General features: G+C 38.8%; 1 protein-coding gene across 16 annotated transcripts in view; it reads right to left on the minus strand.

The window, feature by feature from the left end:
* PDE4D (phosphodiesterase 4D) overlaps positions 1–27765 on the minus strand; it is a 1645162-nt gene that overhangs the window by 250559 nt on the left and 1366838 nt on the right. For all 16 annotated transcript variants that reach the window (XM_049857545.1, XM_049857590.1, XM_049857581.1 and 13 more), the window contains one exon: positions 8379–8570. In XM_049857545.1, coding sequence (XP_049713502.1) covers positions 8379–8570 — 192 coding nt within the window. The remainder of the gene's footprint in view (positions 1–8378; positions 8571–27765) is intronic.

Here is a 27765-nt window from a genome sequence, read left to right on the forward strand (position 1 = left end):
ACTTCAACGGTTTCCTGCCACACTGCAGCTTCCTGCCTTTTAGGTGAGAATGTCTGCTCTTTCTCTTTCTGCTTATAACTTGTCTGCCTCTGATGAGAGGGTTGCAGGGAATTGATGTCTTACATCTGTTTAGACACTACTGCCCAGTATTCAATGACAACAAATTTTTCTTGACCCAAGGTACATTAGTTTCCTAAGGCTGCCATAACAAATTCCCACAAACTGTGTGGCTTAAAACAACAGAAGTGTATTGTCTCTCAGTTCTGGAGGCTAGCAATCTGAAATCAGCGTGTCACTTGTGCCATGCTCTCTCTGAAGGCTCTAGGGTAGCCTCGTTCCTTTTGCCTCTAGTAGCTTCTGGCGGTTGCTGTCAATCTTTGGTATCCTTAGTTTGTGTCAGTATAACTCCAGTCTCTGCCTTTGTCTTCACATGCCTGTCTTCTCATAAGGACATCAGTCATGCTGGATTTAGGGCCCACCCTAGTGACCTCATCTTAACTTGATTGTATCTGCAAAGACCCTATTTCTAAATGAGGTCAAATTCACAGATACTGGGAGTTAAAACTTCAACATACCTTTTTAAGGGACACAACTCAACTCATAAAATAAGATTAGGAGAAACCCCAAAGTGTCAAGATGATTAACAGCAAGCTGACAGAAAGCCTGAAAGTCTAAGGAACTGCACTAGGCAGACTGAACTATTGGGGATAGAACGGATACTAGCACCCTCATTTTCTGTTTCACATTAGTTTTCACATAGTGTTTGCTTTTTATGATAGCAACTGCTGAAAACCCAGCTTTGCAAAGATGTGACAGCACAGAAAACAACCTAAAGTTGAAACTGAGAACTACTCAAGCTATTAGTTTGCTGGGTGTGTTTCCCTTGAAAACTTAAAATACACCTGGCTCTCATGTGAGTTTCCTGCAGTGTGCCAGGGGCCTCAGCTCATAGGTTGGGAATACTGGCCCTAGGCCCACTATTTCTATAGCATAAAATCAAGGGTGAGGGTACTCCTTCCTAGGGGAAAACTCAAGAATGGGGTAGGGATGATTTAGCCATGGTACCTTTCCGTGTTTAGCTAATGGAAGAGAGCTTTCAGATGACAAGTCAAGATTAGAAAGCAGACAAATGCCATTAGTGCTATAAGATGAAAATCTAGCTAAGAGGGGACTGTGAACTCTTACGTCAATTCAGTGAGTAACAGAGCCCTTGTAATAAACATGTCCTTTTATTTGTATTTTTAGAGATTCCCTAGTAAGAAGATACAAAAAGACATATAGGCAATCATTCTTCCTTTTTTCAAACTCAGGACTAGAGGCAAGGCCACCCTTCCATTAATGGGCAAAGGAAGTGAAGAGGCATGGCTATGACTGAAAACTCACATCGGCGGCACAAGAACTGGCAAGGGACTTGCTAACTGCTAAAGAATGGGTAGCAGCTTGAGACGGGCATGGGGAATGTTGGCCACGAGCTGAGAGAATACCCACATGGGCCACACTCCAAAGGCCTGATCGGTGGTGAGTCTTAAACTTCTGTAGAGTGTATGGGGACTAGTTAGCGAGGCTCGCAAGTGTGTCCTGGTTTTCATGTCCACTCACCTCCTCATCATTGTCCCCTCCCCACATATTCTCTATGTAAGAATAGAGTAAGCAAGCATGAATACAGAGCTACTTGAATCATCTTTGAGTTCTATGTATTAATGATTACTCTGCAAAGGATGGGGAAGAGAGGACCCGTTTTTAACTTAAGTGGTTTAACAGGTAGTGTGCATTCAATAAACTCACAGTTCTGTGCTTAAATTCTATTTCATCAGGCCCTGTTTGTCTTGTCACTGAGAGTTCTCCCATTATTTTGCACAGCATATGGCATCTCTGTGTGCTTGCAAATACACACAGCATTATATTTTTGGATAAAGAGCAGCAACGGAAGGAACTGCCATTCAGAAGCTGAAATAATTTTAGATGAAATTTTGAAAAACTTTAAGAGAAATAAAGCTAAATATATTTAATGTAATTAGTTATTTATTCTGTTACTATGAGTTTCTTCATGACAGTACTTGGGCGGCTTTCTGTTATGTAGTTGTCCCTAATGTTATAGAATATTGTCTATTAGTAAAAGCAGTTTAAATTTACTTCTCATTTCTTTCTTTCCTTACTGTACTCGTGGTAATATTTGACCTTTTCCTCTTTATTAATTTTCTTCTCGGGAATTAAGTTACTTCTGCAGTATCTATATTTAACAAAATGTGTGACAGTCTTCTGAGCGGAAGCTGACAAGAACGTCTCTTCTACCTTATATAAGCTAATATTTTAGATGCTGAGTTTAGCCTCATCGTATAGACTCGTATATATTTTCTGTGAGTCAGTCACATACTTGCTTTATTCCTCCTTTGACCAATTTAACCTTTTTTTCTTATTTCAGTCTTAAAACCGAAAACCAAATTTCGATAGTGCTAAGTAATTCAGTTGGTTAAATTAATTTGGTCAACAGGTACTTCTGTTTCTCATCATGTTTTGCTTCAGTAGTTCATAACACTTTGTTTATAATAACATTATCAAAATTACATTCTTCTATAAATGATCAAAATGTTTAGTGTTGTTTTTTACAAAGACAAATCTCTCTGGACCTTGGTAATCTCACCTGTACAATGGCATAATCGTGTTCCTACCCCTATGACTGTGAATAGTATCAAATGAGATGCAAATGTGAAAATCCTTTGAGAAGTGAAGGGTTATATACACATGTAACATATTACTAAACATTGTCAGTCTTATTTAGAAGGTAAAAGACAATGACATCCTCCCTATTAGGAAGTGATTCTTTCCCTTCTCATTTTCTCAATAAATTGAACACATAGATTTTAAGAAATTTACAAATTTTCTAAAACATTTCATTCAAATAAATGATCACAGAACCTTTTTGGTATAGTTTGTGTTTGAAATTTCTAAGGGATTTTCTCAGTAGGAAAACTTAACTGGAAAAATTAATACAAAATCATCAAAAGTGACCAAAATATACTAAAACATTCTCTTAAAGCACAATTGAATTATATTGGACAATCTTCAGAGTTATCTCAAATTTGGTAAGATAAGAAAATGGAGGTCTGGACATGGCCACAGGAGAAATCAAATGAGGATTAGGCAAGATCCTTTATGTGCAGAAGTTATGCTTAGTATCAGACCGAATACCAAAAAAAGTAATTATTTATTCTATTTGCTTTTCTTCCCACAGAACCTTCATCTCTCTGGTAGAAAGGCTGCTTTTCAGGAGTCACAGGAAAATCTTAATCCTCCAAAGTCAATATCCAGAGGGAACGAGAAAGCTGAACATGTCAAGACATTATTTTTCAACAATGTGTGGTGTTGCATCATGGTCTAGTTAAATTTGTCATTCTTAAGTGACTCCGATCAGATAAAGAAACTCTTGAATCACTACAGGGCAATATGAGATCATCCTTGTAAATTTGCTTTGGAAACAAAAACACTATTTAAATATAAAATATTATCAACTTTTCATAAAAAAATAAGTACATATTTAATTTTTACTAACTTGAGTAGGGTATGTGGGAAAAAAAATCCATATATTTGTATCCAAAGATCGATTTACAAAAATTTTAGAAAATTAATATAAACAGTTAATACAAACAGAATCTACTAACTCACTGTGAATTTGTTCCTGGCCTCTATCGAAACCAAGTCAATTCATCTTTGCTGACACTGGACTAGATGACTTTCCACTGGGTCATTCATCTGGGTTTGATTCCCAGCCCATGAATCTCGTGCACAGCCATCGCCTGTCTGTTGGCGGTAGTTTGTGTGTTCCTATGATGCTGAACGGGTTTCAGGGGAGTGGCCAGACTAAAACGGACAAAAAGAAAGCCCTGGTGATCTACTTTCAAAAATCAGCCAATAAAAACCCTATGTATCACACTGGTCTGATCTGCCACCGATCATGGGGAAGGTGCAGGACGGGCACCATTTCCTTCTGTTGTACACGGAGTCACGTTGGGTCTGGCCCAACTCAACAGCAACCAACATAAACAACATCCATCCTTTTAACACTATGATTATCTATTGAGCTGCTTGGAGCCCTGGTGGCATAGTGGTTAAGAGCTTGACTGTTAACCAAAAGGTTGGCAGTTCAAATCCACCAGCTGCTGCTTGGAAACCCTAGGGGGCAGTTCTTCTCTGTCCTATAGGGTCACTGTGAGTCAGAATCCACTCAATGGCAATGGGTACTGAGCTACTCAGCATTCTTCTACTCACCCCTATTGTGTTCTCATTTTCTTAATCTGCATAATGGTTCTTATAGGCCTGTTTGCCTCTTCTCAAGCTGCCCCCAAATCCCTTCCCCTTTAGTTGTTGATGTCTATAGGTTCTACTTGAATCAAAAAGTAGAGCTTATTAGTCATGAATTCCCTAAACATTGTACCCCTCTATCTATAAATTTATACTTCTTTTGGTCCTTTTGTTGTTGTTATTGTTCTGAAAGAATATATTACTGGTCTCTAATACTTTTGCAAGGACAGTCCCTTAACTTGAGTTCATGGTTTTATTTTTGTAAACAATTACATCTCCATTTTTAATCCTTTTTTTTCTTAAATTTTTAGTTTCTTCCTTTCTTCTGGAGCCTTCCTTCAGCTCAAGTTTTCTGAATTAAAATTTTTCTTTTGAAACTGATGCTCCCACAAGCAACTTTAGTCCTCTTTCTTTCTCTTACTTAACAACTTTCTACAGCCTCTACTTGCTGATATCTCTACTTCAATTCATTCCTTAACCCTTTTGTGACCCAATTATTTTTCCTTTTAATTTTATTTTGGATACTATACGTTTTTAGTCATGGAGGACATGCTGAATCATTTAATGTGTATGAATTTTTGGTAGGGAATATGGTCTTTGTTTTATGCCTCATTCCACAAATCGTACTCATGGAGCCCTGAGGTACATATGTGTACCAAATAAAAATTTTCAAAATTCATGTTTTTCCTAACAAAATTTCAATGATTCGGTACCACCTTATAAAATACCCTGTAAAAACACACCTTTTTTTTCCATTTTAACTGTTATACAGGGTCTTGCCTGCTGGCAGCACATACTCTGAGTGGGACAGCGGCTTCCCAATGAACCCCAGAGATACAAAAAGTGAGTGGAAGCTATACACACCGCCAGTCCTGAAAGGGTTTAAACACTGGGATTCTAATCCTGTTGTTTCACTAAGACTCTTCACTCAGTTATCACCCAAAACCAAAAAAAAAAAAAAAGAAAAAAACAAACCTGTTGCCACTGAGTTGATTTCAACTCATAGAGACCCTGGGTCTCATCGCTTAGTAATTACAGAAAGAAATTGGTTCTCAGTTTCTCCTGGTACTCTGTGCAGTTGTTTTCTGCTTTTTGTCCTTGTCCCTTAATTGTTATTTTGTTTTTCCTAGAGTTCTATATTCATCGTGTGGAAGGCAAATTCACTACCTATTATCTGCCATTATGCTGTCCACTTTCCATCCTGTGTTCCACTTGTCCACATCATAATTCATTTACTTCTTCAGGGTCAAAATTTCAGCATTCTCTTGAATTCTCCTTCTGCACTAGCTATCTCCACCACTCCCCCTGCCCCAACCATTACACACAAAACATTTGGTAAGCCTCTTGTATCTGGACCAACCTCATCATCCCAACATCATTCCCTCAGTCCTAGCCTTCACCATATTTAGCCTGTTTTGTTCCTATGAACTTCTACATGATCCACTTTCTGCTAATACTCAACTATGCAATTATTCAAAAATAAAGTCATCAAAATGTATTAGACTCAAGAATATGATCATAACACACTCCAGCTAAAAACCTCTGTGGCTCTCTATGTTTGAATCTTCTTTCTCTCCTGCGACATATCCTTAGTCACAAGAAGCAGAATACCATGCCTTCATTGGGCCATGATTTTCCATGCCTCACATTTTATAAATGTTGCTCAGTTAGTCTGGCATTTCCTGCAGCCTTTTGCTGGCTGACAAATCTGTATTCTCCTCTTTATGCTTCTGTAGTGCTTTGTAGACACCTCAAGGATGGTGCTCACCTATTTTATTATAATAATCTAAAATGCTAGACATCCCCAAGCTCCCATATTGGAAGCTTTGGATACATTTAATAAGTGTTTTCATTATGAGTAAATGAATAAACAAATGGCTTGAATTTTCAAACCTTCAAAGTGGGATAATAAAATAAAATAAAAATAGAAAAACTGAGTAAAAAGGTGTTTGGGATTAAGAAGTGTTACCATTAATGTATCTAAAATACAGTGTATTAATGATAACCAATATATTAATTAATGAGCATAAGATGTCCATTGACCAACAAAGTGCAAGTTACCAGAAGGCAATTAAATACTAAATACGTGGAGCTCAACTGAGGTTGTAGGGCTAGAGATACTGAGCAATAAGTCATGTGACAAAAGCTGATAGGTGAACCCACAACACAAAAGAGTTCTTCAAAGCAGAGGGCAGGTATTCAGCAGCTATGCTTTGGGGAAAGGTGTTAGTTAAGGGGTGAAAAGAGGAGCTGGTGAAAGAGTGATTGGTAAGCAGGGAAGCGACCGCAATGATGAAGACTTGGAGAATAGTTGCACCTTCCATTTCTTCTAATAACTGACAACATGCCTTCCAACTTACGGTAGACCTATAAATATTACTTGAATGAAATGGCCATTTAGAGGTTAATGTGAGTGGAAGTTAGATTTCAGGATATGAAGGCAATACAACATGGTAAGAGAACAGAGAGATCACAGGTCAACAATTGGGCTGGAAGGATGGGGGGAGATATAACTTATTTTAAAAATTTCATGGAGGAAAAAGCAGAAAGAACAAAGGATTAGATTTAATATCATTTGAAAGATAGTGTAGACTTGTGCAGAATTAAAGATTAACCTGAGATGTTTTCATCTATAGTTCTAAATGACACAATTTTGTGTTTAAATGTTGGCTTTTCCACTAATTAATTGATGCAAGACCTGTCATTCTATAAGATTATTGGTTATGTGAGATCAAGAACCCCATCTAATATTTCTCTCACATCTCCTACTGTACTTCAAAGAGGGACAACTATATAACAGAACTTTAATAATTCAGTTTTTTAATCAAAATGACTGCAACTTAGTCACTCATTCCTAGGGAGAATGCAGCATAAGTAGTATTATCATTTTACAACACTTAATAAGATGGCAACCAAGAACCAGATGTTGTAAAAATCGGTAATGCAAAAGGTCAACTCTAGAGCCCCATTTAGACCTCTTGATGACTGATTGGGATACAAGAATAACACTAGACCCTACAAGGCCCCATATAACATAATCGTTATAAGATGAATTGCCATCTTTTTATGAATTTTTGAGATGGTATCATATGAAGATGGTGCTAGTTATTGGACAATTGTCTAGATCCAGAGAAAGAAAGTGGAGGTCTAACTTTATACAAAGACAGAGTTACTATAAATGACAGTGCAGTATTAAGTGACATTGAGCTAATATTTAGAAGTTTCCATAACATAGGAAGTTATCCCAAAAACACCCCGAACCCACTGCCGTCGAGTCTATTCCAATACATGGTGGCCCTATAGAACAGAGTAGAACTGCTCTGTAGAGTTACCAAGGAGCGCCTGGAGGATTCAAACTGCCGACCTTTTGGTTAGCAGCCGTAGCACTTAACCATTACGCCACCAGGGTTTCCTAGGAAGTTATAAACACTATAAAAACAAAACAAAACAAAGCACCAAAATGGAACATGTTAGGTGAATGATCTTGTCATTCTGGGGACCTGTTTGTCAGTTTCACTAGTTTCCAAGTTGTGCCACGTCTTAAACGATATTCAAGCCTGTCTAATGTGTTCTTGCCTCTATCAGTTCATATTCAAAAGATCGTTTACTTTGGATAAAATTCTACAAAGAATTCTTCAATAGCCTGAACAACTAGGGCTAACCTCTATAAGATACATCAATTGAGATATACTCAAAATGCTATAAAATCTGATATCGCAGGGATTTTTCCAATTGAATTTAAAGCTTTTTGAAATATATGGAAAATATCCATATGAATTGGTAACTACAAATCAGGTCATACATAAGCTAATGTTTTAAATGTAAAAGTTAGGATAACAATTTAATCCAAAATTTTTGGGAGAATAAATGTTTCTTCTCAAGAGTGACAGAGTATTCAAGTGAAATCTACAATTTAATTTTTAGCTTGTATAATTTTACTCACTGTTCTTTCTATATTAGAGGAAAGTGACGTAGCCAAACAATAATCACTGACCTTTTTACACCATCAACCCTTTAGATAGATTTACTTGATTTTCCACAGGTGCTCCCTCTTCTCTTTGCCCACCCTTGATACTTACATATCACTGGCAATGGAGGAGTTCCGGGACATAGACTTTGGAGAGAGGTCATAATCGCTGTCGGATCGATACAGGAAGGACTCCCGACGTTGACTGTGGACAAAGTTTGCTTGGAGAATTAGCCCAGATCCTGGGCTGGTCATGGGATCCAAGGGACTCCGTCCCGAAGATGTGCCATTGTCCACATCGAAACTGTCAAAGAAGAAGGAATTACATTTCTGTGAACACTTGGATGTTGACATTTTAGCAAAGGGAAAAGGTTTCAGTTTAGGAATTGACAGTGGGAAAGTCTAGAGCCGATTCTTGCTACTGAAAACCAACCATACTTACATACACAAATGTAAAGCACGCACTGCCTGCATATTCTTGTCCTCCAAAACTCTTGGCTACTATTGTTAACAGACCATTTATAAGACATAGATGAAGATATATAGGTTTCTTTAAATTCAACTTCAGTTATAAAGGACCAATTTTGCAAGAACATTGTGTAACCTTTTCTCCTAAGAATAGAATTCCTTTTTTTTTGTAAAGAATACATTTAACATTAAATTAAATAATAATTCACTAAATATTTGAACAAGCACCCGTTATGTGCCTAATAACCTCCCTCCCATATAAAAATTAAAACAAAAATCCATCCCCTCTATTATTAGGTGCCGTAGAGTTGGTTACAACTTATAGGGACCCTACATAGAATAGATCAAAACAATGCCAGGTCCTGCACCGTTCTCAGAATTGTTGCTAATGTTGAGCCCATTGTTGCAGCCACTGTGTCAATCCATCTCGTTGAGGGTCTTCCTCTTTTTCACTGACCCTTTACTTTACTAAGCACGATGTCCTTCTCCAAGGCTGGTCCCTCCTGATAGCATGTGCAAAGTATGTGAGACAAAGTCTTACCATCCTCGCATTGTGGCTGCACTTCTTCCAAGGCAGATTTGTTTGTTCTCCTAGCACTCCATGGTATATTCAGTATTCTTCACCAAGACCATAACTCAAATGCATCAATCCTTCTGTCTTTCTTATTCCTTATCCGGCTTTTGCATGCACATGAGGCAACGAAAAATATCATGGGTTGGGTCAGGTGCACCTTAGTCCTACAAGTGACATCTTCACTTTATAACACTTTAAAGAAGTCTTTCTCAGCAGATTTGCCTAATGCAATATGTCATTCGATTTCTTGACTGCTGCTTCCATGGGCATTGATTGTGGATCCAAATAAAATTAAATCCTTGACAATGTCAATATTTTCTCATTTATCATGATATTGCTTATTGGATCAGTTGTGAGGATTTTATTTTCTTTATGTTGAGGTGTAATCCATACTGAAGACTGTAGTCTTTGATCTTCATCAGTAAGTACTTCAAGTCCTCTTCCCTTTCAGCAAGCAAGGTTGAGTTAATGAGTCTTTCTCTATTCCTGATGCCACGTTCTTCTTTACATAGTCCAGCTTCTTGGATTATTTACTCAGCATACAATTGAATAAATATGGTGAAAGGATAAAACCCTGACACAGAACTTTCCTGATTTTAAACGAAGCAGTATCCCCTTGTTCTGTTCGAACAACTGCCTCTTGATCCATGTACGGGTTCTGCATGAGCACAATTAAGTGTTCTAGAATTTCCATTCTTCGTAATGTTAACCACAGTTTGTTATGATCCACACAGTTGATGATCCTTGCATAGTTAATAAAACACAGGAAAACATCCTTCTGGTATCTTTCTGGTATTTTCTACTTTCAGTCAAGATCCATCTGATATCAGCAATGATAGCCCTCATTCCATGCCCTCTTCTGAATCTGGCTTGAATTTCTGGCAGTTTCCTGTTGATACACTGTTGTAACTGTTTTTGAATGATCTTCAGCAAAATTTTACTTGCGTATGATATTAATGATACCAAGAAAACACGCGCGCGCACACACACACACATAAACCATTGCCATCAGGTCGATTCTGACTCATAGCGACTCTATACTGTTCAATAATTTCTACATTCTGTTGGATCGTCTTTCTTTGAAATGGGCACAGATATGGATCTCTTCTGGTCAGTTGGCCATGTATCTGTCTTTCAAATTTCTTGGCATAGAGGAGCGAGTGCTTCCAGGATTGCATCCATTTGCTGAAACATGTCAGTTGGTATTCTGTCAATTCCTGGAGCCTTGTTTTTCACCAATGTCTTCAGTGCAGCTTGGACTTCTTCCTTTAATACCTTCAGTTCTTGATCATATGCTACCTCCTGAAATGGCTGAATGCTGTCCAATCCTTTTTGGTACAGTGACTATGCATTCCTTCCAACTTCTTTTGATGCTTCCTATGGCAACAGGTTTGGTTTTTTGTGTGTGTCACTCAATACTTTGCCCATAGAATCCTTCAATATTACAACTAGAGGCTTGAATTTTTCCTTCAGCTCTTTAAGCTTGAAAAATGCTGAGTGTGTCCTTCCCTTTTCGTTTTCTAACTCCAGGTCTTTGCACATTTCATTATAATACTTAACTTTGTCTTCTGAGCTGCCAATTATTAATTTTTGTTGTATACACCCCTCCATACCCACTGTCAATATATTAAATTCAGGATTCCATCAATTCTCATCTACATTACTATAATGGTCTTTAAATTAATCTCTCGAATCTATCTTCCACCCGGCACCAAGAGCAATTCTTCTTAAATGGAAACTTGATTACATTATTCCTCAGTTTAAAACCCTTCGGTAGCTCACCATTGCCTTCAGGATAAAGTCCAAATTCCTTTGCTAGACTGACAGAGTCTTAACAATCTGCTCTCAGAATTACAATTAAACATCTTCCCAACCTTAACATGAAAAACTCTTCCATCGCACACTTAATTCCACTCATACTAAACCACCACCTTCTTGTCACCAAATCACGGACTCACTACCCCTGCCCTAATTACTCTGTTGTATGCAGGGTCGATATGGGTCACTACGAGTCAGGACCCACTCAACAGCACATAATAACAACAACAACAGTTACTTGTCCATGAGGTTTTAGCCTTCACCTGAAAAGCTGCCATGATACTCCGAAACTTTATAAGATGTTCTTTCTGTGTGTCCCCAAGACCCTCTCTTGCTCCCTATTGCCAGCATTATCAGTGAACTGGAATGTTTACCTCTTGGTCTCCATTCCTAAATGACCCCATGAACTCTCTGAGAATGGAGACTCTTGAGTATTGATAGCACTTTGCATGGCACTTCAAAGACCTTTACTAAATGGTTTGGCTCAATGATGGAATGAATGAAAAGCACTGTATTTGACAATAAAGATATTAAAGCTGGGGGAGAAAAGAACTGCACACAGAGTTTTTAACCTCACAGGCCTTATCATCTAGAAAAACTTTCCATGAAGAGCTTTTCTAGGCAAATATCAATCAGTAATGAGATAAAGACATCTCTCACGTGTTATTAGGAGAGGTGGGTGATAGCTCAGGCGAGCCCAGTAGGAGTAGGTATGTGGTTTAAAAAAATTGTTGAATGAATAAATAAATAAATTCAAATTTAGTTGTTATTAACATTTTCCCCTGTGAAAATTTTATCCAAGCTATTAACTAGCTAATTTTAACACATTATTTCATTTTTCTCTGTTGGAGTTACTAAAAAGTGTTACGACCCAAAGCTTGGAAGTCAGAGTGGAAGGATATGCCAGGGCTTGATGAATCATGAATATCTGTGAATCTATGACCAAATAAGACATTGACTCCAAATAAATCCATTCAGTAAAAAGAAGAGAAAAAACTCATAATGTAGCCTGACTTGTCATAAACATGTTTTTCAGGTTAAAATTTACTTAGAATTGTGTAATTTTGTAGAAGGAAAATGAGAGATTATTTAGCTCAGCTGACTTATAGACACAGATTCCAGTCCTAGAAGTTAATTGACTAAAGTCACTGAGTTAACTGGATTTAATCATTTATGTTTCTGAAGTCCTTCTAGGGCTAAAGCATAACAACATGAACCACAAATGTACGTCAGAAACTATGACACCCAAACAGGGGTACTCACTTCATATATGTGGGGCAATCCTGAGGAAGACCAGAAGGGAGAAGGGATTTCTAATCATGAAAAAGACACATTAAGGGATTTCTGGCAAGGTGTTCTTGGATATACTTAATTAAATTAGGATTTATTAAGGGCCTATTATGAGTCTGGAAACCCTGGTGGCGTAGTGGTTAAGTGCTATGGCTGCTAACCAAGAGGTCGGCAGTTCAAATCTGCCAGGCGCTCCTTGGAAACTCTATGGCGGCAGTTCTATTCTGTCCTATAGAGTCGCAATGAGTCGGAATCGACTCGACAACACTGGGTTTGGTTCAGGTTTTTTATTATGAGTTTGTTGAGATACAAAAAATAAAAGAGACAAGATTAATCCAGGCTAAGCTAGATGAGAAGTCTTCGTAAAGAAGCGGTATTTAAAGAGGACTTTTGAAGGTATTCAGTGTAGAAGTGGAACACATCAAAGATTTCTGAATAGAGGGTGGATAGGAGGCGGTTTCTGCTCTAAGAAGATAGTTGTGTCATCTTTTCAGCATGAGAAGGAAGACTTAATAATGTGAACATATAATGAAAAATATTTAGCTTGATTCCCATCAGCATTATGATGTTCTGGCTGTTGGATTAAAAAAAGAAGAAAAGTAAATACCCTCTTCTTGCTATTCCATGAACAGAAATACAGGGGATAGAGGAGTATAGTTTTTGGTTTAGTTTTTCTTTGTTCAACAGAGTAAATACCAATATGACCAAAAAATCAGTAATTTATATTTTTTATCATTGTTATTTTCTTAATTTAAGTGAGCAAGCCTTAGAGAGCCACTCTACTTTATGTTCTGAAACCAAAACCAAACCCACTGCCATTGGGTTGTTTCCGACTCTTAGCAACCCCACAGGGTTTTCAAGGCTGTAAATCTTTACGGAAGCAGAACTGCCCCATCTTTCTCCCTGGGAGCCAATGGTGGTTTCTAACTGCTGACGTTTAGGTTAGCAGCCAAATGGTTTAACCACTCTGCCACCGGGGCTCCCCATGTTTGGAAACAAATACTGCAAAATGTCCTAAAATAATTAACATTTTAAATAATACTACCTATTAAATCAAAACACTTATTAATACAACAGAAGATGCTTTAAGAAGGCTATTCTAAAAAAAAAATTTTTTTTTTTTATTCTAAACGGTTTGTTTTTTCTTTGTAGGGTGTAGTATAACAATTTGTCCACTAGATGGAGACTGTTTTACCTAAGGAAAATCTATTTTACATAAACTTGAAGGCCTAAATATCTGTATTTCTTTGAGAGTCATGAACACAACTTCTTAAATATTATTTTTTTTAAAAAGGCAATCTATAAGAAGGGATTAGCAAATATCGATAAAAGTACATTAATCTAGGAATATTGGCATTAGCTTTATAAACATTGCTAACGAAGATTTAAAAATGAACAAGTCGCTGATGTTTTATTAGATTCTTTAAAAAAAAAATCTTGACCTAACAAATCACTGACTCTCTGTTGTGTCAGGGCAAGGAATCGGAATGTCACTAATGGGCTGGGTAATCACTGTAAATTTTGGCAACATGTCAATTTTCTCAGAACACCATTTGCTTTGGGAGCTGAGTCCAGAGTCTGAGGTCATTTGTAGGCTTGATTTTCATTACAGCCAATGCTCCTGTAATCAAACTTCATCATCAAGGAAAAGTAATGTTATTAAGAATCACTAGGCTGAAGCAATAGCCAGTGTGCGTATTGGTAAACGGTTCTAGAAAAAGAGATTTTGTATTATGAAAGATTCAATGAACAAACATTTATAGTTTCTCCTATGTCCTTAGATTAGTACTTGGATAGATACAGACATATTAAACATAGCACAGAGCTACAAGACCTGAGTCAGAATCAACTCAGTCATACACCATGACTACAACAACAAGGCACTAAAGTCTAGTTAAGGCAACATATAACATGAAGCAGTTAGAGGAAAAGAACAAAACACATGGCATGTCTGTATAAAATCATACATAAATAGCACAATAGAAAATCACAAAATTGTGTTATATAGACAATCAGAAAATGTGATTTAGGCAATGTATACAAAGAGAGTTTAAGGAACCAAAACCATCAGAAAAGAAAAGGACTTGGTCTTAGAAGGCAGGTAAAAACAGTCCAGGAAGACCTGGGATGGGGGTAAAGGAGACCCAGCAGAGTGAAGCAGCAAAAGCCAAAAGAAGCAGGAGTGAATAGGGCCTGTAGACAAAACAGAAAATTCAGTGTGTGGCTCAATTTGAGGGTCGGCATTAAAGAAGAATGGGAACCTATAAAAACGGCAGTTTGGTATGGTTTAAACTAATAGGTACGTCTGGGTGGGCATGTTTATGGAAATCTAAGGAAGGTCAGAAGAAACTTGTTACGAAGAAATTGTGAAAAGATCCGTACTTAACCTTTAACGATAGCCCAGGGGAATGGGACTGAGAAAGAATTTTAAGTCGTATGCTTTCATTTTGCTTGATTTGTTAAAATAAACATATCATTTGTTAATATAAATAGTGTATAAAAAATAAACCAAAGTGGTGGGGGAGCTTGTTTATCAATTCCCTCAACTATGAAAACCAGGGAGCTACTCTTGGAAGAACTGAGTTTGGGACAAAGGCCAGTACTTTTTCACTCAGTGGGTAGTAAACTAATTGAAAGAGTTGATTTAGGCTGAAAGCATAATAGTTTCAAATAAGTGACTTGCTTGTGAAACATAACTTTCTAAACAGTCCAAGTCAAGATGGTGATGAGGGATAACTCTAACCTTTGAGGCTGGTACTAATGAGATCAGCTGTGAAGCTGCCAAATACATCCCTCAGCAAACTCTGATAGAGGAATTCTCTTTTACTCACTGCCAATTAGATGGAGCCCAAGCTAAGATTAGCAGAAGCTTGGGAAAGTAACTGGACAACTAGGGGGAGTAATAATTACAAAGGGTAATGATGATGATAATAATAAATAGACTTCTTGAGACCTTTCCATGTGCCAGACACTGTGCTGTGTGCTTTATAGATATTATCTTATTGGGGTCTCACAATAATCCTTTGAAGTTGGTACTATTTTTCTTTTGACCAATTAGGATTCTGAGGCATAGGGAGGTTAAGTAACATGTTCAAGGCCTTACAGCTTGAAAACGGGTTTTAAATTTGAACTGTCTGATTCCAGAGCCTAGAAAGAAGGCCATTGTGTTTATGTCTCCATCCTAAAATCACCTATTAACCAGTAAAAAATAGAAGATCTCTGGGTGGAACGTCGAATGTTAATTCTTTAAAAAATGACATTCTGCTCAATTTATAGATTGTGCACTCTAAGGCTAATTATAGGGCTAGGTTTTCATGTGACTCAACACTTTTTTCAACACTTTGGAATTTGCCAAGTCCTCTAGTTACCCACATTAGATAACAACAGTAGGGTATACACACAGTCTCTGCTGTAACCCATTTAGTGGACTTCTTAGAGTATGAGAGTGTTTTTTTGGAACTAAGCAGAAGGTCATCAAAAAAGAGGAAGACCCTCAGCGAGATGGATTAACACAGTGGCTGCAACAATGGGCTCAAGCATAGCCATCATGAGGATGCCATGGGACCGGGCAGTGTTTCGTTCTGTTGTACACAGGGTTGCTATGAGTCGGGACTGACTCGATGGCACCTACCAACAACAACAACAAGGGAGAGTCAAGGAGCCCTAGTGGCATAGCAGTTAAGCTTTTGGCCGCTAACCTGAATGTTGGTGGTTCAAACCCACCTGCTGCTCTGTGGGGGAAAGATGTAGCAGTCTGCTCGGTAAAGATTACAGCCCTGGAAACCCTATGGGGCAGTTCTACTCCATCCTATAGGGTCGCTAGAAATCAGAGTCAACTCGATGGCTATGGGTTTGGCTTTTGGTTTAAGGGGGAGTCATAGGGTCTCTGACAGATCTTAGCAAACGGAACTAAGTGTTCTCCATGTTTGCCTCCTTAATGCAGTTCAAGGATATACATACATTCTTCAAAAAAGCTGACTTTTACACGGAATGCACTTGTGGAGAAGCAATGGTGCAGCTATGAATGGCCCCCTATAAGGCGCGGTGAGAGTAACTACAAGCTGGTCTGTTGCATTCAGAGCTGCTGAAAGCTGTTTGTGTCTAGCACTACTCAAGACCATTTAGTCCATAAGCCTTTCCCTTTCTATGGAACCAGCTCCCCACAGGAAATTAGACAAACCAACCAACCACCCAACAAAAATCTCTCCACACTGTTTCATGTCAGTGGAATTACAGGACTACTTGTCCTGATCTACCTTCCGTTCTGTTTCCGAAGTTGCCCCCAGTCTTCATGACTACTGGCCTTGTAATTGTCCTGTTAGAGTCTCTTTTCATTCTTTTGACTTGATGCTATACCCCGCTTCTCTGGGTTAAACATTTTGTGTCACTCTTTGTCCACGGCTCAGGTCCTCTCCTGAGCCATGATATTGCCTTCATCCTGGATAGACACCTCACTTCATTTACCCTAGCCCTCAGGACCTCACACTCTGCACTGACTTCCCAAGATGGAGTACAAAGGAGGTGAGGCACACTGAGGACCCCTGTGGAGCAGCTATTGGGAGCCTCTATCAAAAGAAGTCACCATCACCGAAGCATGTCTGAAGAGCTGTCAAGGCAAACACCTCTGAACATAATAGCTGTTGATGCTGGAATGATGGTGGAGTCCTGGAAGCCTCCATTAATGTCCGCATCTGAGAGCAGCCTCTGACAATGTGTATGAAGAACAATGGCCTGTTGACAAAGATCTGATTGCTCCTTGTTGGGGTGTGGGGAAATTCCAAAAATATTCCAGTTAAGGTGCTCAGTTGGGAGTTAGAAAAGGAAGGTTAAATTCAAATCTTGGTCATGCCACTTTCTAGTCACATGCACTTGGGCAAAGTACTTTATCTTTCTAAGCCTCTGTTTCCTGATGAGGATAATAACAGTACCTAGCTCGAGGTCCATTATGAGGATTAACAGAGAAAATGTTTGGAAACCATTTAGCATGCTGCCTGGCAGATAGTACAGTCTGGATACTCAGGATCTGTGGTTATTCTTCTTTTTATTACTCTTTATCTTCGAGGGGGACCTTCCGTCTAGAAGATCTTACTCTTTATTTGAACACGTGGATTTGGGAAGAATAGAAATAAAGATGAGAGAAGAAGGGAAGTGAAGGCTGGCCAGCCAAATCACCTGAGTCAGCCCTGGCAATCAATGAGGTGACAGGTGCTGAAGCCAGATTGCTCTAGCAACTTAGCTGCTTTATGTCTCCACCTCAGTGGAGTAATTCCAGTGTGATAACATCCGGGGAGAGGGTGGAGACTGTTGATTTTTCTCTAGATATTCCTCAGCAGGAGAAAGAACAATTTCCTGCCGGAAACCGTGGAAGGCTCTGAGGTCCCAATAATCTGGGTGGGGCTCCAGCCGAATATAATGAGCAGAAACAGTCTTTTAGACCTCAGGTCTCCAGTCACAGGGTGTACCTTGGGGACCTTGGGTCACAATTACAACACTGTTTATTTTCTTATGCCCAACTCTCCTGGGTGTATTGTAGCCCATGCTATTGGCTATTTAATGGAATTCATTTCGGTGTTTTTGCCACCCAGAATGTACTTTCCTGCCCTAGCATGAAATAGAAGACATAGCTAGAGTAAGATAACGGCTTAATTTGTTTTTCTCTTTACGACATTAAAGTTTTACCTATTGTTATCAGTACCACGAGTCTACGAAACCTGTTTCTAAATAAGGCCAGTGATATTTTCCCATTTGAAATTTCCCTGTAGGTCAAATAGCTTCTCTGAAATAAAGAAAATACTACTTCTCAGAATTCCCCCATTTTAATACTTACTCTACTCTGATTATCTAGAGATGAGACTATAGAGAAAAGTATTTTACAGCAACATGCACAGTTGGTAATCTTTCCAATAAATCAAAAAGTTGCACCTTGAACTTAAATAGGATAGCCTGAGCTGACATGTTATTTAGCTACTTGAGGGGATGATGCAGTTCAGTGGTACTCTGCCTATTAGCTTGCACTAATACGTGTATCTGCATGGAGGACCAACATTTAAGAACAGGAACATTTTATCCTATGTCATCACAGATGGTTTTTATAAACAAACACCTGGCACAAATGTAAAGGGTGTACGCTGATTTATGAGTAAAAATATCAGGTGGTCTCTGGAAAATAGATGTAATAGCATTTGTTTCTGACTTGTTCATGACACTCCCCAGTAACACTGGGCAATAAAGAGATTCATGTTGAAAATGATGGTGCAAGTTTGATGCTTGGACTGGAACCAAGAGGGGACAGGCAGGACTTGCTCAGTAGGATTTTGCCGATTGAGATGATGAAAGGGCAGTTTTCTGGAAATATATATTAGCACAGAAAGCTAAAACTGAGAATCGTTTTACATGAGGCTTACACATTACTTTTTCATAATTATTTTTCTGAAAAGTTTTCTTCACTGAAACTATGCTTAAGGAAGGAGCACACCTGGTCCCTAAGGCGGGTCCGTGATGTGTGACTCCGGAGGCAAAGCCTACAGTGGCACAGTGCAGTGACTGTATCTACGAAGCAATTGTCTTGAAACAACGAACAGTTCATGTCATAAATACATACTCAACTAGAATATTTACTGACAATCGCAAGTGCTATTTTTATAGTTGTTGGTGGCCTTAACTTATCTGGTAGTTTCATGTAGGCTTCACTGTGACAGACAATAAAACAAAAAAGCACGTATTTCTTCCCTTTGCATCCTATTTTCATTTGTTGGTCTCAAACAGTCTTGTTGTGTCAGCCTCCAACTCATGGTGACCCCGTGCACAACAGAAGGAAGGGCTCCTGGTCCTGTGCCATCCCCCTGATCCGTTGAGGATGGGACTGATCTGATCCAGAGGGTTTTCACTGGCTGCTTTTCAGAAGTAGATCTCCAGGGCTTTCTTTCTAGTCTGTCTTAATCTGCAAGGTTCACTGAAATGTGTTCAGCACCACAGCACCATGCGAGCTTCCACTAAGGGATGGGTGGTGGTTGTGCGTGAGGTGCTCTGGCTGGGAATGGAGCCCAGGACTCCTGCATGGAAGGTGAGAATTCTACCACAAAGCCAACAATGCCCCCTAAACTAAGAGTAAAAGGCGGGAAAGCTCATGCTCTCCCAGCCAGGCTGGACCTGAGTGCTCCTGCAGCCTCACGGTGATCAACTCAACTTTCCTCAACCTACAGGAAACAAGTTACCCCAGACCTTCTGCTCTTCAATACCACTTATAAACTATCACATTTTCAAAATGCAGTTTTCCTCTAACTCTGGCATCACCAAGCTAAAGCTCCCAAAGGAACAACATCATGTTAACAAGGCGGTGGTGGAAGGCGGGGTGGGTGTCTTTATATTGACTTATTTATTTGCTTTAACAAGCCCACACATTGTTGTGTGTTGTGGAGTCAGTTCTGACTCATAGTGACCTTATGTGACAGAGCAGAACTGCTCTATCCGGTTTCCTAGTTTTCCTCCTGCAGAGCCGCTGATGGGTTTGAACCCCTGACCTTTCAGTTAGCAGCCAAGCACTTAACCATTGGCCCTCAGGGCTCCTTTTAAGCTCACATGGGAACAATGATGCCTTAATGGCTTTCCCTCCTGTGTCCTGCCTCTTCCCTCCCTGCTTTTAGTGTAGACTGCAATAGGATCCTGCTAAAATGTAAATCAGATCCTAGCACGTCCTTGCTCACAAGCTCCAAAGGCTTCCCATCAGAAGAGTAAAAGCTACACTTCACGGTGATGAAATCTGTGTCTGATTTGGGTCCCTGCTACCCCTCCGCTCTTATCTCAACCTTACTCCCTCTAGTTCACTCTGTTTTAGCCTCTTGGGCCCCTTCTGTTCTTTGAACATGTATGCTTGCTCCCTCCTTCGCACTTCCAGTTCTCTCTGCCTGAAATATTTTTTCCCCAGATACAGCTCAATGTCACCTTCACACTGAGATAGTCTCAGCTATCCTATTTAATATTGTCACCCCTAACCTCCTAGCCTTTCCTATCCCTCTTTTATTTTTATATTTCTCCTTAAAAAAAAAAAAAAAAATTTCTCCTTAGCATTCATCAATTCATCAGTGTGGGAGACTATATTGCGTTTCTTTTGTTTATTATTTTACTCTCCCCATTAGAATGCGACATCACCTGTCTGTCAGTTTGTTGTACTGTGGTGGCTTGTGTGTTACTATCATGCTGGAAGCAGGGTTACCCATGGTGGACAGGCTTCAGTGAAGCTTCCAGACTAAGGCAAACTAGGAAGAAAGGCCTGGTAATCTAATTCTTAAAATCAGCCAATGGATAACAACGGAACACTGTCTGACTACCTTGCTTTGGACACATAGTCAGGAGGGATCAATTGCTGGAGGATGATATCATGTTTGGTGAATTAGAGGGCCAGGAAGGACAAGGGAGACCCTCAGTGAGACAGACTAGCCCAACACTCACAAGGATAGACTCGAGCATGTCAGCAATTGTGAGGATGACACAGGACCAGGCAATGTTTTGTTCTGCTGTATATAAGATCACCATGAGTCAAGTCAACTGGACATCAATCTGTCTGTCTATCTTTCTATCTATCTGAATGTAAGCTCCAAGCAAGTGTTAAAATTTTTAACTGCTTTATTAACGTATTCCAGCACAATGTAGTTGCTCAATGAATATTTGTATTATGAATGCATTGATCACTTTAGATACAACACAACTTAACTCATCCTGCTTATCATTTAACAAAATTATCTGTGTGGCTTTACTTAAAATTAACTTTATTATTATTTTTTGTAATTGGGCCAGGAATTAGTCACTTACTTAAAGACTCATATTAACTAATGAGGCTGATCAGTTCATTTGAAGAAATAATCTGTAAAGGATCTAAGAAGCCTGTGATATTAAAAGGTATTTTAGTGGAGGCTATTTTGAATATTCTCCTGTTTAACCATCCCTCAACTGTGAAAGGAGGGGCAGGTTCCAGGTTTTGTGACACATGAAGATTATACAATTTGAGCATCTATTTTGAGAAAAGTAATACAAAAAATAATCTGACTTTAGTAAATTTTACAAAAATCTGTAACTATCTGCCAACATTGTTAGTACCCCTCCCTCCCAGAACTTGGAAGGGCCCCAGGTCAATGAGGGGCCCTGAGTTGATCTTCATCAGTTTCATGGTCAATCAGCTTCCCAGACAATGACAGAGCAGGAAAGGACAAGGGAAGCAATGGGAGTGCTGGAAATGTAAAATGAAGCACCATATATTTTCTTAAAAGGCAAATTACTAACAGAGGTTAATTTCTTTTTCAGTCATTTCTTTTTTCGATACCGCAAATTTCCAAAGCTTACTCATATTTTTCAGAATTTTTTCTTTCTTTTACACACACTTACTCTTCCAGGTCAGTGGTTATCAACTAGTCCTGGGAGACTGGGAGTAATAGAATTACTTGGACGATTGAGAGAAAGGTACTCTTCAAACCATTCCTGCCTCCTGAGAGATTTTGATTTTCTTTTTGAGGGATGGGTTTTTAAAATGTGCTTCTCAGTCTCACCACTGGTTATTCATCTATTTAGGTTTGAGACTTAATTTTCCATTGTCCTAACTGAATTGAATGAATGGAGCCCTGGTGACGCAGTGGTTAAGAGCTCAGGCTGCTAACCAAAAGGTCAGCAGTTTGAATCCACCAGCCGCTCCTTGGAAACCCTACAGGGCAGCTCTACTCTGTCCTATAGGGTCGCTATGAGCGGGAATCGATATAATAGCGATGGGTTTGGTTTGGTCATTTATTTATTTATTTTTTAACTGAATGAATAAAAATGATTACATTACTAATCCTTTGTGAAAGCACTTACCACTGAAAGAATTACATATTAAGTAGATTTAAAAAGTGTAGGCAAGATTATAACTGAAAACAAAACCTGTAACAGCTCTACTACAAATGCTTTATACTTTAAAAATATAACCTAAATTTGAATTTTTTTTCCAACTAATGGGTATAAAAACTCATACACCATGTTTCTCTCTGGGTCTGAATTCTCCCTCAAACAAGTCAGGAAACCATTCGCCCACCCTGCTATTAAATCTATTTTGGAGAAGTGATATTACTCAGTTTCCAACCTCAATGATCCAAGCAGATGGAATTTTCCACTTTAAAAGGGTAGCAGAGAAAAGAGAAGCACTTCTGATAGCTGTGTGATCTGAATTCAGTACTATTTCTTCAATCCTACCCCAGCGAAGTGACTCTAAGAATATTAACCTATGATGGTCATAAACAATCATCCTGCCCTGTAATTCTCTGAAAATGTAACACTGAGAGTTAGAACAAAGACGTTCAGGTTCCCACTACACAGACACTCTCATCGTGTTACCTGCACATTGAGGTTAGCTTCCTTCCCGATTCCTCATCAGGTAAATTACTCGTGGTTACACAGTATCCAGCCAAGGTTTTGAGACATTGGGATAGGCTGCTAAGGAGGCTGTGAGACCTACATCAACATTGATATTGATGTGTAAGGGTGTATTTCCACATTTGCTTGAAATATTTTTGTCTGTAATACTGACTAAAGACAAAATGATGTTGGCAAAGCACAGAGTTCACTACTGGGGACCATGAATGTGACAAATTCTGATAGCTGTCTGCCAAATTCTGTTCTCCGGTTGGTCCTGGGCATACACTAAACTCTCATGTCTGTGCTTTCCCTGCAATTAGATTTGGCCACGTGACTGATGTGAGCAGAAGTATTGCACACCACTTTGGGGACTCACTGAGAATGCCGCCCTCGTGCCCAGCTCTGTGCTTTCTCCTGCCAGCTGGATGCAGGCAATGAGGAAGCCCTGAAAGGATGGTGGACACGAGAGAAAAGGATCCTGGTCCCTGATGAGAGCAGAGAGGAGAGCTGCCCTGTCCTCCAAAACACCACCCTTGAGGGTTATGTGATAAAGCATAAACTTCTTACTTTTTAAGTCACTTAATTTTGAAAGAGCACAGCCTCTCCCACCCTAATTAATACACTACATTAACCAAATTCCCCCACCAAGTGAACTGGCCATACTGAAAGTATATTACACTTTGAAACATTGCATGTCCAATCCACCTCTGAACTAAGAAAAAAATGTGTCCCACAGAGGCCCGAATGAAACCCACTGTCTCTTCACTTTTTCCGCCATCTTCACACTTGGCTTAGTTTTTGTTTTTCCTTGACTTTCCTTGGTTACACATATCTCCATTAAGACTAGGGGTGATTTATCTAATAGGAAAGGTAAGCACAGTGTTTACACGGCTTTCCATATTGTCTGTAGTGAACAATTTCACATTTTTTCACCACATCGAAGATTCTGCTTCTGTGTATGGTTAGCACCTGTCTCTCTCCCAACCCTACAGCACTTCTTATAGAATCAAAGCCTCTTTTCATATTTACAATCCCTGACAGGGGTTGATGATCCAGTAAGCAAGGTAAATATGGCTTACTTGTACTTACTTACTAATCTGTAGTGAACAATTTCACAAGGGTTTCACCATGCTTACTCTCCCTATTGTATAATCTGCCCCTGATTAAGACATTTTTTATCATTCGAGTGCCTACGAGGTGTTAGAGAATATGTTTATAATCATTCCTCACAGTTACTATTGTTCTGTAAAGAATGGAAATCAGCCCAATTCTGCTCTGTCTTGATGATAATCGGAAAAGTTATAGAAGATCAGCTCAAGTATGAAACTGACACATGAGCTTGTCTCTGGATCATAGAAGGGATACAAGACCAGGATCACCTTCACTCAGGATTTAGATCCATGTTCCACTTGGGTCCATGAAGTCTCGGAAATAACAGAGCAAAGCAGGCTTGCCTTAGTTAGAGTAAGATTCCAGACCAAAATGTCATTCTGTACGTCCACGTTTCTAGGTTTATAAGCCAGAACCTATGGAAAAGTTCTGCAAAATTTTCACAGTTTACCCTAATCTACAGTAGAACCTTTCTTCACTGTTGTCCAGTTTATTTGCAATGGAATCAAGTTGAAGAGGTTTGTGTGACTGAGAATTTTATATGTTGAATCAAATGCCTAAGGCCTTTCCTGGTCTGAACTCAAAGACTAAACATACTTGGAGAGCTTTCCTCTCTAAAGGAAGAAAAGGAAGTTAACTGGGGCATTCTCTTAGCTATATGGCTCGTGAAATAATGGAGTGGTGTCCAATTTGAGCTCTCATTCTTATATCCCTGATATAAGAAACATTTGGTTGCCACCTTAGAGATCAAACACGAATGACCAATACGTCCTGAAGGTGGTGGAGTAGATTACAGAAAGGCATCATGTAATGATTCCGTAAATATTCATTAAACGCCTACTATTCCCAGGCACTACTGGAAAGAGGAATGGAGTTAACTGAGAAGCCATAAGGACTGTAGTAGGTGCATTGAGCTTCTGCTCCCAAGTTAAAATGGCATTTTTTTCCCTCAGTATAATAAAATTAATGGTGAAATAGGTCATAAATACTATTGACTTGCCAAGACCATAACTTAGAAAAATGCATGGCTGTTTTCTAAATACATTTGACCTCTTCTCTAATCATCTCAGGCTGTGAAACAATATCATTGCTGACCTTTGCTTTGACACTAAATATGTTTTCAAAAAGATCAAGTTAAGTTTTACTTCTTCAGCTGTTAAAATTCTCCATTTTTTAATGCAATGATGTATCTCAAATATTTGGATATAATTATCCATTTGTGCCAAATAACCTTTCTGAATAAGATTATTGTATTCCCTTTTCTGTATTTTGTCTTTTCTCTCTCTCTCTCTCTTTTTTGAGTAGTTTATTCTGCATAAACTTGGCTTCCATTTTTGGACAATTTCCCATTGAACTCCTTTTAAAAAACTATGTATGCTTTTATAATGAGATGTCCAAAACAGTACAGAGAGCTCTAAGTACAGTGTAAACAAGACAGCCTCTCAAACCAACAAGAATGTTTCTAACTGGCTATAGATGGTCATGTCAGAATTCTCCAATTTAGTGTTTCTGATGGTACTGAAGGAAGAAGTCCAAGCTGCACTGAAAGCACTGGCAAAAAACAAGGCCCCAGGAATTGATGGAATACCAATTGAAGTATTTCGACAAATGGATGCAATGCTGGAAGCGCTCACTGTTTATGCCAAGAAATTTGGAAGACAGCTACCTGGCCAATCAACTGGAAGAGATCCATGTACCTGCCTATTCCAAAGAAAAAAAGGTGATCCAACAGAATGCAGAAATTATTGAACAATATCATTAATATCACACACAAGGAAAAATACGCAGAAGATAATTTAAAAAATGATTGCAGCAGTACATCTACAAGGAACTGCCAGAAATTCAAGCATGATTCAGAAGAGGACATGGAACTTCTCGAGAGATATCACTGCTGATGTCAAATGGATCTTGGCTGAAAGTAGATAATACCAGAAAGATATTGACTATGCAAAAGCATTTGACTGTGTAGATCCTAACAAATTATGGATAAACATTGCGAAGAATGGGAATTTCAAAACACCTAATTGTGTTCATGGGGAACCTGTACATGGACCAAGAGGCAGTAGTTCTAACAGAATGAGGGATTACTGCACGTTTTAAAATGAGGAAAGGTGTGTGTCAGGGTTGTATCCTTTCACCATACTTACTTGATCTGTATGTTGGGCAAGCGATCTGAGAAGCCGAGCTATATGAAGAAAAATATGGGCATCAGGACTGGAGGAAGACTCATTAACAACTAGAGGAAGACTCATGATACAACCTTGCATGCTGAAAGTGAAAAGGACTTGAAGCACTCACTGACGAAGATCAAAGACCACAGCCTTCGGTATGGATTACACTTCAACATAAAGAAAACAAAAATCCTCACAACTGGACCAATAAGCAACATTGTGATAAACGGAGAAAAAGATTGAAGTTGTCAAGGATTTTACTTGACTTGGATCCACAATGAATGCCCATGGAAGCAGCAGTCAAGAAATCAAAAGATGCATTGCACTGGGAAAATCTGCTGCAAAAGATCTCTTTAAAGTGTTAAAAAACAAAGATGTCACTTTAAGGACTAAGGTGCGCCTAACCCAAGCCATGGTATTTTCAGTCACCTCATATATGTGTGAAATCTGGACAATGAGTAAGGAAGACTGGAGAAGAATTGATGCCTTTGAATTATGGTATTGGCAAAGAATATTGAATATACTATGTACTGCCAAAAGAATGAACAAATCTGTCTTGGAAGAAGTACAGCCAGTATGTTCCTTACAAGCAAGGATGGCGAGACTTTGTCTAACATGCTTTGGACATGTTATCAGTAGGGACCAGTTCCTGGAGAAGGACATCATGCTTGGTAATGTAGAGGGTCAGCAAAAAAAGAGGAAGACCCTCAAGGAGATGGATTGATATAGTAGCTGCAACAATGGGCTCACACATAGCAATGATTTTGAAGGCGGCACAGGACCAGCAGTGTCCATAGGGTTGGTATGAATCAAAACCAACATGACATCACCTATCAACAACAATAACAGTGTTTCCTAATAGCAACTGCAATTTTTTGATGCCTTGCTTAGAAAACGCCTAGTACTACATTGTACCAAAAAAAAAAAAAAACACAAAAAACAAACCTGTTGCCATTGAGTCAATTCTGACTCATAGCAACCCTATGGGACAGAGTAGAACTGCCCCACAGAGTTTCCAAGGAACGCCTGGTGGATTTGAACTGCCAACGTTTTGGTTAGCAGCCACAGCACTTAACCACTATGCAACCAGGGTTTCCTACATTGTATCACTACCTTGTAAATGGAACCTCAATCTATAGATTGTCTTTACAAAATGAATACCCCCCCCAAAAAAAAAAAATGAGTACCAGTAATGGTTAATTTAATTTTAAATGTGTTTACTTTTACAGACCAGAAAATAATCTTGTAAAATAAATTCTTTTCAAATACTAAACTGAGATAGTCTAAAAAAGAATGTCTAGTTTTTAAACTTAGATAGAAAAAAGAAAGAAAGAAAGAAAACCAAACATGGTTACGTATTGTGCTGATCTTTGAAATTTAATATTGACCAAATCTTGAAAAGAGGCCCAGAGAATTATAGAGTAAGCAGATGCCTTTACTTTATGAAATCCAAATTGGATGTTTCGTAAGTATTCAGTGTAAGTACGCTTTTTATTTCTATCATTCGATGTTTTTAAATCTTGCAATGTGATTTTTTTTTACCCTTCATTTTTCTTCTGAAAATTCAAGACAAAAAAATTAAACTTCACATGAGGACAAAAACATCCAAACCACATCAATACTTATTCTGCTTTTGGCCTCTTCGTACATAACTGTCCTTTAAGCTTGCAAAGTAATTATGAGTTTGAACA

The sequence above is a fragment of the Elephas maximus genome, chromosome 2, assembly GCF_024166365.1.
Source record: "Elephas maximus indicus isolate mEleMax1 chromosome 2, mEleMax1 primary haplotype, whole genome shotgun sequence".
Lineage (NCBI taxonomy): Eukaryota > Metazoa > Chordata > Mammalia > Proboscidea > Elephantidae > Elephas > Elephas maximus.